At 38.0% G+C, this 12,050-nt stretch overlaps 1 protein-coding gene across 1 annotated transcript; it reads right to left on the bottom strand.

Annotated features, from left to right (window-relative positions):
• Nucleotides 1-798: 798 nt before the first annotated feature.
• LOC143463004 (placenta-specific gene 8 protein-like) lies at nucleotides 799-5,072 on the bottom strand. The gene is made up of 4 exons (XM_076961352.1): nucleotides 2,839-5,072; nucleotides 2,199-2,316; nucleotides 1,635-1,792; nucleotides 799-1,345 (listed from the first exon to the last, which is right to left on the bottom strand). Exons 1-4 carry the CDS (start codon nucleotides 2,842-2,844, stop codon nucleotides 1,235-1,237), a joined length of 393 nt encoding a protein of 130 aa, XP_076817467.1. The 5' UTR covers nucleotides 2,845-5,072; the 3' UTR covers nucleotides 799-1,234.
• Between the last annotated feature and the right edge of the window lie 6,978 nt (nucleotides 5,073-12,050).

Here is a 12,050-nt window from a genome sequence, read left to right as displayed (position 1 = left end):
TCACATAACAAATCCACCCCCTCACAAATGTATACATGCAGAAAACTTCCTGTCAATCGTTAGAATTTTTTGGTAATTGAAATTTTATTCAAATAAATCAAGATTCGCCTTTGGCAAACGGTTGAATTGTTAATAGGTACCAAAGAGCTAGTACAATTGGTTGATTATTCAATTTTTAAGGTAATGCAGTATACTGTTCAGTTTCACACGGGAAGTAACAAATAGTTGTGTTGGCCACAGACCGCATGGTCAGTCACAAGCTGAAGCATCACTTATTGTTAAGAACAACTGCATTGACATGTACCGGCCTGGGTGGCATTTTTAATACCATTACATCATTTCTTGGAAAAGTGCTTTCCAGTTATTGATTGAAGTTTATGAACTTGTTTTTTTATTAACACTTCGACTATTATTTGATATTTGGAAACTTGCTCTGAATAACTTCGTGTGAACACTCTTTTTAGTACGTTCCAGGTTGTTTCCAGCACCTGTGCTGATAAGGAATTTTTATTGGAAATATTCGCTTCTTAACTTTATACTGATTTTCTTATCTACGTGTCAGCTTTAACTCCATGTATCTCCCATTGCCAACACATTTTTCTCCTCGCTGCAGGTATTCTGAAATGCTGCGTTTTTCTTGTCAAACATTTTCACTCCCATCGCTTCACGTTTTATAATCTCGCACTTCTACCAGCGAGCAGAGGAAGATAGAGAAAATTACCGAAACGAACAGATGAGCTGTCTACTCTAGTCATGGTGATTGCAACTCAACAGACATCTTATAATCAGTGGTGTTACTATGTTCTTGGTTATGCGTAATATTGAGAAAGTGTACAGCACCTACAGACACATCATAATGACGTACGACAGAACAAACGTGCACTACCCAATAATGAATTAAAATAGCAACATTGTTAAAAGAACAGCTGGTGAATGGGGTAGGCTACTAAACTGTTAGAAATATTGTTAGAAGCGGTAGAGTCAATGGACATAAAACTAAAGCCTAAGTTACTATACGCTTCAACCCGAAATCTTCTTATAAAAATTCTATGCATGTGATTCTGTTTTGTACACATGTAGGCTACATTCTTACATTTTCCTCTTACAATCTAAACAGTGCAGTATGTTGGTTGGAGAGTGCAAAGTTACAGTTATAGAAAGCTTTATGCATGAACTACAACACATGAAGTGAACTACAGGGTAAGTTGTCGTGCTCGAAATAGAGATAACCTTATTAACAACAGGTTTCGGGAGCGTAACCGTAGTGATCCATTTCCCGTGACAGCTGGCACATGGCGCAAGGAAGACAACAAGAAATTTCGCAGCAATCGTTGCAAATGCTTCCCTGCAAAAATACATAAACAGTAAATGTCATTCTGTTTTGTAAAGTATGCTTTTATCCGCTATACTATGGATTTATAGGAGGGCATTTTCGGAAATAAAAAAAAATTCTCGTTACAGTTAATTGCCCAGATTTTATGAAAAAGAAAAATCCATTGAAGTTTCTCATGGAACCACTTCTATGAGTTTACTAAAAGAAAGACTAGTCCACCACTTACCAAAAAGCTTAATTTTTTCTAACTCCAGTCAATAGACGTATAGAAATTTTATCTCAATAAACTCTGTCACAAGACCTGAATTCCATGTGTTGCTCTGAAACGCGATCTCATAGCCAAGTGTCCGCCGGGAACACAACCTCCTCCATAACCAGAGCATCCAACACAACAATGCTCCCCCATTCGTCGAGCAAGGCAAGAATAGTAAAAGTTTCCGAACCAAAAGGAACAGCAACCTGCATTAAATAACTCATGATTTAATGCACGATCAGCAGCAGGTATGTTTATAGCAAATTACTTCATCCTAAGAAAGAATGCATTAGAAATTTTGTTACAAGAAATAAGTGGGACATGAATATAAAGTTATGTCGATTTGTTTAAAAACTTTAAATTCATTTTATCGTTTTTACTCATTATATTTTCGTGGAAAAATGTGGTGCTTCTTACAACTAAAGTTTGGTATAATAAAGAAAAATTTCTTTTTCCTACCAAGGTTTGAATAGGAAACTCAGAGTAACGACAAACGTGCAATAACTCTATAACTGCAATAGTTTTCATAGAAATTTAGTGTACATGCAAATAAATCAACATGAATAAGAATAACCAATGCGACAGTCGATGGATGCAAGTAAAAGATCTTACAACTTTTAATGTCCTGAAAGCAATCACACAGTCCTGTACTCCACATCTTTGCCGTTGGTTGTTGCGTCACAACAGTCGTAGACAAAACAGCAGGTTGAGTAGTTATAATGTGCGTGGTCTGGAATAAAAGGTTTTATTAAGTCCCTTAGTTTAGTTCAGTAAATTGGTGGTACATTGTATTGTATTTAATCTCACAGCTAGACTTGGCTGAAAAATCTTGTTAAAATAGTTAAGGGCCTCCTTGTTAATTCCATGAAAAACTGTCATAACGAAAATAAAATCATGAAAAACTAGCCATTTAAACCATTTTGAACTTATTCCACTGATGACATTACTCTGTTATTGAAACAAACCCCGTTCTCTTTGTTAGAGTTTATGGGTATCAAACAAAAATGGTCAAGAATATTGTTTGAATCGTTGAAACCGGTCGTAATTGGTCCAAAGGATTTAGCCGCTATATAGCCTGCCAGCTAACTGCAACGCAAAGCTATATTTAGCTATCCGTTATTCCTGTTTAATTTCAACACATCGCTAATTTTTTCTTTGCTGACAACAAATTGACAAATTTAATCAAAATAGAAAACAATTATCCTGATAAATCAAATAAAAGAATAATATGCTGTTAACTAATTATACTTACGTTCATTATCACTTCTTGCCGAACAAATATATATAGAAAAGATCAACAAAAATGCACCGTATATGCTTTACTTTGGTACTTGAACTTCTGAATTTCAGTAAATACAATATGCTTCCACTTTCATAAAAACACTTTTTCTTCGTTGCTATAGCTTTTCTTAAGTGAAAGTAAATAAGTAAATATGAAACTCAAATATTTAGTTGGTTACAGACAAAAGGGAGCTTTGCTGAGGGAAGCTTTTTTATGAAATCGTTTTTGAATGAACAAAAGCACCCAGGACCAACACTGCGTGAGAAATAAGAGAGAGACGGTAATGTACTGTTATAGACGACAGATTATAACAACAGAATCCTATCAAGTGGGCTTGACTGTGAAGGAGATGTGACGTAATGACGATGACTGACCTTTGATTTTTATTTTGAACAAGAATGTTTGTAAAGTTAAATTCAAATTAGAATTTACGACCTTAACAGTGCCGGATTCATCATTACGCTAAGTAATCTACTAAAGCCTATCATAAGGCCTCAATCACGTTGAGGCCCCCGTCCGAGATTTGTTTAAAGTTTTTGATTGTGTTTTGAAACAAAAAGCTGACATATTTAAACAGTAAAGAATCGAAATTGACAATATTGTTTATAAACGCTTTTTTATCAGCTGTTTTATTGGAAACTCGAAAATACGTCTATTCACCGGGAAAATCCTCTACTCCACTACAGTAAAAACAACAGTGTGACAAAAGTTTTTGGTTAAAAACCTTCATTACATGAACATTATACAGTAATTGTGTGACAGAACTATCAATGTGCTCACTCTTATGTTTTATTCAGGTTTTATTGCCTAGTTCATTTTAAAATATGTTTTAATCGTTTTCGTCGGATTTGTGCGTGTGTTGTTGTAGCTTTATAACTTTGCACGTTTTACTTATCTTTTCAAGCATTCTTACGCCTAAGCTGTAGCCCAGGAACCCAAATAAGTCTTATTCATGTTGATCATTGAGAGAGGAGTGGTCGTTTTCTGTTGCAAATAAAAGGGATTATCCAAAAATCTTGTCCATATACCTGTCTGAATACATAACGATGGAATTTTTTGACCTGCTTTGATTCTTTTTTAAAGTGCTAGCGTTTTACGCATCGGATTGTAACGATTTCACTCAGGTACAGATCTTCATTCAAAAGTCAAAAACGTTTCTTTCCAATAGCTACACGATCTCTATGTATTCATTTTAATCACGATGCGTTATCTGTTTGCTGGTACAATACTTCAGACCCCATGTTTTATCGTGAACCATGCTGATTAGGTTTCCTCAAACACGGCCAAAATATACGCAGAAGAAAACATAAAATAACATTTTCAAGCGGCTCCAGTCCAGCGATCAACACTCTAAACCAGTGTTTCTCAACCTTTTTAGCCCACGGACTATTTTCCATTAGCACAAGTATTCGCGGACTCAGGTAATAAGAATAAAAAATAAGTTAGTTCAACACTTAAACAGTAACACAACACACAAAAAAGCAGAAGCATTATTTTATTGGGCACATTTGCAATGTAAATCTCAATGAGAACCTTGAAAATTACGACCTTTGCTCAACCTGTCTCAGTGAGAACCTTGTCCCTGAACTTGTTTCACAAGTTTGTCGGAATCAGGAATTATAGTCGTCAACGCACATCTGATATCGTCTTCTGGTTAAAGTTCATTCCGGTACTTGGTTTTAACCATAGCCAATGTTGAAAATCCAGCTTTACACAATCCTGTTTTACGCTTGATTTGCATTTGCATGCATTCTTGTCTGCCTTCGCACGGAAGCGCTTGTCGATTTCTCGAGCAATTATCCAAGCAGCAGAGAAAGAAGCGCGCACTGCTTTGTTGTGAGAGTAAACTAATCTTCCCCAAGCGGTTGGGTGATCAAAGCGACTTCTCTTTACCTGATATTCTTTTTCTTTAAACACATCAAGATCGAGGCTTGTTGACGAATTTTTCATGGTTTGCTTCTAGGTGTCCACGAAGTTTTGCTTCAGCTGTGTGCTAAGACTTTTAAGCACAACACACACTGTGGCCTAACTTCACCATTTACCTCGACCGAAGTAAATCCAAGCGTCAATTAATCATCATTATATGCAAACACCTGCTTTCGTTTTGCCATGACTAGATATTACATTAAGTTTTAAAATATTTTAACTTTTCGCCACCAACAATGCCTAATCTGGCTTACTATGCACAGACATTTGCGAGCATAACCTGGTGTGACGTGCGCAGGTGAAATCGCATTGCGGGAGAAGGAAAGAAACAAAAAAGGCGCTGAAACTTGGTAACTCTTTTTAAAAGGAGAAAAAATTATCTCTTGCGACCCCTACTTTTTGAGGCGAAAAGCCGTCGCGAAAATTATGACCTATGCCTAATTTAATTGTATACAGTAAATTAATGGGCTTGCGGACTCACAAAAATCTTACGCGGACTCAAATGAGTCCGTGGACTCGGGGTTGAGAAACACTGTTATAGACGACAGATTATGACAACAGAATCCTATCAAGTGGGCTTGACTGTGAAGGAGATGTGACGTAATGACGATGACTGACCTTTGATTTTTATTTTGAACAAGAATGTTTGTAAAGTTAAATTCAAATTAGAATTTACGACCTTAACAGTGCCGGATTCATCATTACGCTAAGTAATCTACTAAAGCCTATCATAGGGCCTCAATCACGTTGAGGCACCCGTCCGAGATTTGTTTAAAGTTTTTGATTATGTTTTGAAACAAAAAGCTGACATTTTTAAACAGTAAAGAATCGAAATTGACAATATTGTTTATCAACGCTTTTTTATCAGCTGTTTTATTGGAAACTCGAAAATACGTCTATTCACCGGGAAAATCCTCTACTCCACTACAATAAAAACAACAGTGTGACAAAAGTTTTTGGTTAAAAACCTTCATTACATGAACATTATACAGTAATTGTGTGACAGAACTATCAATGTGCTCACTCTTATGTTTTATTCAGGTTTTATTGCCTAGTTCATTTTAAAATATGTTTTAATCGTTTTCGTCGGATTTGTGCGTGTGTTGTTGTAGCTTTATAACTTTGCACGTTTTACTTATCTTTTCAAGCATTCTTACGCCTAAGCTGTAGCCCAGGAACCCAAATAAGTCTTATTCATGTTGATCATTGAGAGAGGAGTGGTCGTTTTCTGTTGCAAATAAAAGGGTTTATCCAAAAATCTTGTCCATGTACCTGTCTGAATACATAACGATGGAATTTTTTGACCAGCTTTGATTCTTTTTTAAAGTGCTAGCGTTTTACGCATCGGATTGTAACGATTTCACTCAGGTACAGATCTTCATTCAAAAGTCAAAAACGTTTCTTTCCAATAGCTACACGATCTCTATGTATTCATTTTAATCACGATGCGTTATCTGTTTGCTGGTACAATACTTCAGACCCCATGTTTTATCGTGAACCATGCTGATTAGGTTTCCTCAAACACGGCCAAAATATACGCAGAAGAAAACATAAAATAACATTTTCAAGCGGCTCCAGTCCAGCGATCAACACTCTAAACCAGTGTTTCTCAACCTTTTTAGCCCACGGACTATTTTCCATTAGCACAAGTATTCGCGGACTCAGGTAATAAGAATAAAAAATAAGTTAGTTCAACACTTAAACAGTAACACAACACACAAAAAAGCAGAAGCATTATTTTATTGGGCACATTTGCAATGTAAATCTCAATGAGAACCTTGAAAATTACGACCTTTGCTCAACCTGTCTCAGTGAGAACCTTGTCCCTGAACTTGTTTCACAAGTTTGTCGGAATCAGGAATTATAGTCGTCAACGCACATCTGATATCGTCTTCTGGTTAAAGTTCATTCCGGTACTTGGTTTTAACCATAGCCAATGTTGAAAATCCAGCTTCACGCAAGTACATGTTACGTTGTTTTACGGGTTCCACGACATATGGCCGCGGGAAAGTGACCGCGAACAAACTCACCGGGGTCAACTGAACGTGACGTAAATTGACCGCGAACAAACTGACTGTGATGTAAATTGACCGCGAACAAACTAACCGGGAACAGACTGACCGGAATGAAAATTGACCGGGAGGTAAATTGACCGTGCAAGTGCTGAATTATTGTGTTTAAGTTGATGGTAGTATATGATATGTAAATATTTGTTTGTAACTATTTCCTTTGTTTTTAACAAAATTTTTTTTTATTTCAATACACATTAAAACATTTATTGAAATTAACAGAAATATTTCCGGAAATACGAGAAATACGAGTAACAACATTAAAAGACGTTCACTGCAAAACACATATGACACTACATAATAAGGGCACTAAAATTTACACAAACTGTTATTTGACAAATAAGCAAGTTTATTGCGCAAATTGTAGGTTGTGGGCGATGCCTCTGAGAAAATCTAATATGTCACGGTTTGCTCATCTAAAAGAATATGTTTGTACGAGTCAGGTATTTCTAAATCTGTGCAGTTCCGTGGATTTGCAGGTGCTGCAACAGTCCTAAGTCGTGTTCGTTGTATTGATCTTTTCATATTTTTTCCCACAATATGCGCTCTGACGGCACCTGGCAATCCCACTGTCGCGTCAGATATGATATTTGCTGGTGTGGACGTATCGTTAGCGTTGTCCAGCGCGTTCCTTGACGACCGTAAGTAGTTTGGCCACTTGAACATGTCTCTCTTCTTGTAGGTGACTGTGTTCGTGCAACTCTTTCGTGACTAAGCCATCTACAGTATGGAGACGTGCCTTACAAAAACTCTTGTGGTAATTACTGCATCTCCAGAATGCAGTTTTCCCGTCTGAACTTTGTCCATCTCTCCAGAAAATGTAATGGTTGTAAACTAATTTTTTCTTACCTCTTTGTGAGATTACTTCTGCCATTTTCAGACCTTAAAAATCAGTTTTATTCTAAAAGTGTCGGCATCTAGTCTGCAAAAGTATCTCAATTGACCTTTTGACGGCCAATTTGTCGCCGGTTAATTTGATCGCCGGCCAATTTGTTGCCGGTCAGTTGTCCACAACCAGTTGTGGCCGGCGAGTTTGTTCACGGCCATATGTCGTGATCCCTGTTTTACGCTTGATTTGCATTTGCATGCAGTCTTGTCTGCCTTCGCACGGAAGCGCTTGTCGATTTCTCGAGCAATTATCCAAGCAGCAGAGAAAGAAGCGCGCACTGCTTTGTTGTGAGAGTAAACTAATCTTCCCCAAGCGGTTGGGTGATCAAAGCGACTTCTCTTTACCTGATATTCTTTTTCTTTAAACACATCAAGATCGAGGCTTGTTGACGAAATTTTCATGGTTTGCTTGGTTCCACGACATATGGCCGCGGGAAAGTGGCCGCGAACAAACTCACCGGGGTCAACTGAACGTGACGTAAATTGACCGCAGACAAACTGACTGTGACATAAACTGGCCGGCGATCAAATTAACCGTCGATAAATTGGCCGGCGATCAAATTAACCGACGACAAATTGGCCGTCAAAAGGTCAAAATTCTAATTCACTATCTAGTCACTTCTGTTTATTTCAATAAACGTTTCAATGTGTATTGAAATAAAAAACAATTTTGTTAAAAACAAAGGAAATAGTTACAAACAAATATTTACTTTACATATCATATACTACCGAGTTTAAAATTTTGACCTTTTGACGGCCAATTTGTCGCCGGTTAATTTGATCGCCGGCCAATTTATCGACGGTTAATTTGATCGCCGGCCAGTTTATGTCACAGTCAGTTTGTCTGCGGTCAATTTACGTCACGTTCAGTTGACCCCGGTGAGTTTGTTCGCGGCCACTTTCCCGCGGCCATATGTCGTGCTCCCGGTTTGCTTCTAGGTGTCCACGAAGTTTTGCTTCAGCTGTGTGCTAAGACTTTTAAGCACAACACACACTGTGGCCTAACTTCACCATTTACCTCGACCGAAGTAAATCCAAGCGTCAATTAATCATCATTATATGCAAACACCTGCTTTCGTTTTGCCATGACTAGATATTACATTAAGTTTTAAAATATTTTAACTTTTCGCCACCAACAATGCCTAATCTGGCTTACTATGCACAGACATTTGCGAGCATAACCTGGTGTGACGTGCGCAGGTGAAATCGCATTGCGGGAGATGGAAAGAAACAAAAAAGGCGCTGACACTTGAGCACTCTTTTTAAAAGGAGAAAAAACTATCTCTTGCGACCTCTACTTTTTGAGGCGAAAAGCCGTCGCGAAAATTATGACCTATGCCTAATTTAATTGGTACTACGACACCTTATCGAAAGACACTTTATCGAAAGACACTTTATCGAACGACACCTGATCGAAACGACAGCTGATCGAAAGACACTTTATCGAACGACAGTTAATCGAGCCGACAGTTGATCGAACGACACTTTATCGAAACGACAGCTGATCGAACGACACTTTATCGAACCGACAGTTAATCAAAACGACAGTTGATCGAACGACACTTTATCGAACCGACAGTTCAAGCAAGATTTTTGCGTGTTTCTCAAACATTGAAACAATGAGCCATTGTGATGTGCGGTCTTTGTAATGGTGTGCATTAATGAATTGTGATGTATATATCATAAAGTTGACGATTTATATTTTATATCTATATTTTATATTTGTATCATAAAGTGTACGATTTCGCATGGCGGCCGGCCCGCCCACATATTAATAAGATATCACAAGAATACGCACGAGAATTACTAAGTACGAGATTGTCTGTACAGTAGACTAGACTAGTCATTATAGATACAAAGAGTAAGGAATTGAAGGCAAAATTTTATAGCAAGGGGCATGTCGCTGCCTGACTTTTACACAAAGTAGCTTCTTGAAAGTAGTCTTTATCCCAGCTTGACCGACAGCGCAAAATAAATGGCTTCGATGCTTGGTAGCACGTACACATGTGAACAAATATTTTCAACAATGAAATTCACGAAAAGCAAGCTAAGATCACGCTCAGCTAATACACCGAGGGGAGAAGCCTTCGTTATCGAGGAAGACGATGAGAACGAATTCTATATGTTTGCATCTCAAAAGAATCTGGATATACTGAACAACTGCGCTAATTGGTTTTGTGACGGTACATTTGATGTTGCCCCACTTGGATACCAGCTGTACACGATACACGCGCTGGTCGATGAAAATCGCACGATGCCACTCGTATACACCATTACCGAGAACAAATCTGAAGCTGTGTACAATCGCATCTTTTGTTTATTGGAACAACAGCGACCAGGAATAGCCCCAGAAACCGTAACAATAGACTTTGAAATGGCAGCATATAATGCTCTTTCTTCCAGCTTCCCTCGGGCAGAAATTCTCGGCTGCCTTTTCCATTTTGGCCAATGGCCAATTCCGCTTCCTTCCAAGAACGAATAATAGCATTGAAGGATGGCACAATGCGTTCAGCAAGCGTGTCTCATTATCCCATCCGACGCTTCGAAGACTCGTCAAAAAAATTAAGCGGGAACAAGGTTCCAACGAAATGTTAATTGAGCAATTGAGTGCTGGAATCGATGGCCCACCTCGGAAGAAGCGCTACGACGCTGTCAACCAACGGCTGAAGAGCATAGTTGAAAACTATGACTCAACAAATATGGACATAAAAAGTTATCTTCGAGCAATTGCACACAACTTGTAATTAAATGAATGCGATTGAAATGTGCACTTCGTCAGTTGTCGTGCTTTTAACAGTGCATGTTGTCAGTTCTTTTAATAAATTGTCGTTTTTTTAACAGTGCATATCGTCAGTTGTTTCAATAAATTGTGGATCTTTTAACCCTATCCTAACCAGGCTCGCGAGTTTACTAAAAAAACTAGGTGTGGCCAACCCCGCACACACATTTGCAATCGTTAATTACTAGAAACCTATGCGTCGTAGACGATGAGATTATTACAGGTTAGTAGAAACATCAACTGGCTTCCTGTATACATCATAATTGTAAAACTAAAGAAAGTGAATTTAGTGTAAATTAGGTATTTCTAAAAGTGACACATTTCTATAAATTCTTCTTGTTACGCCGCGCCCCCGCTGTGAAAAGAGAACGAAAAAGAATAGTTAGTCAAGTTATTGGTGCGTAAATGAGTAATACGTTTCAATGCGGAGAAAGAGCAAAATTATATAAATATCACAATATCTCAAAAATTACAAAATCCAACTTTATCAAACAAACATGGACAGATAGCTGAACATCACAATGACCCATTGTTTCAATGTTTGAGAAACACGCAAAAATCTTGCTTGAACTGTCGGTTCGATAAAGTGTCGTTCGATCAACTGTCGTTTTGATTAACTGTCGGTTCGATAAAGTGTCGTTTGATCAACTTTCGGTTCGATAAAGTGTCGTTCGATCAACTGTCGTTTCGATCAGGTGTCGTTTCGATCAGGTGTCGTTCGATTAAGTGTCTTTCGATAAAGTGTCGTTCGATTAAGTGTCGTTCGATAAAGTGTCTTTCGATAAGGTGTCGCGTCACGATTTAATTATATACAGTAAATTAATGGGCTTGCGGACTCAGAAAAATCTTACGCGGACTCAAATGAGTCCGTGGACTCGGGGTTGAGAAACACTGCTCTAAACCAGTGATTCCCAACCTTTTTTGTTGTCGGGGCCGAATTTCAAACTTCAGAGTACTTATGGAGCCGCATGAAAACACATGAAAATTTTAAAGCATGAAAGCATGTACCAACGAATAGCAACACTAACAAGAAAAATAACACAAATCAATTTAATGTCCAACTTGGCATTGGCTTTGAGTTTTAACAACTTTGTCAAAGTGAGGCGCAATTGTGGTTTAGGATTCAGGAGGCGGTTTATGATTCACAACAGTATAAAGTAGGCTACAGGGTGTAGCTGTAAGATGTAAAATGAAAAATATATAAACAATTTTGAACTAACGCTATAAATTTTGACCAATTTTTGTCAAGTCAAAAAATAATTGCCCTAAATATTATAAATAGATTTTTTATTTTTTTGAGGGTCAATGAGAGCCGCAAGAAAGCTACCTTGGAGCCGCAGTTGGGAACCACCGTGACCCGACACCTAATCGAAAGACACTTTATCGAACGACACTTAATCGAACGACAGTTTATCGAACGACACTTAATCGAACGACAGCTGATCGAAACGACAGATGATCGAACCGACAGTTGATCAAACGACACTTTATCGAACCGACAGTTGATCAAAGCGACAGTT

Source organism: Clavelina lepadiformis, chromosome 6 (genome assembly GCF_947623445.1).
Source record: "Clavelina lepadiformis chromosome 6, kaClaLepa1.1, whole genome shotgun sequence".
Classification (NCBI taxonomy): Eukaryota; Metazoa; Chordata; class Ascidiacea; order Aplousobranchia; family Clavelinidae; genus Clavelina; species Clavelina lepadiformis.
Note: the sequence above shows the minus strand (reverse complement) of the source record. Positions and strands in the feature narration are given on the sequence as shown.

What these genes read in the sequence shown, in the direction of transcription:
- LOC143463004 (XM_076961352.1), bottom strand. An exon ending in CTTTCAGGACATTAAAAGTT is followed by an intron (nt 1,793 to 2,198) that starts GTAAGATCTTTT and finishes TATTTAATGCAG; the next exon opens with GTTGCTGTTCCTTTTGGTTC. An exon ending in GAGCAACACATGGAATTCAG is followed by an intron (nt 1,346 to 1,634) that starts GTCTTGTGACAG and finishes GTATTTTTGCAG; the next exon opens with GGAAGCATTTGCAACGATTG.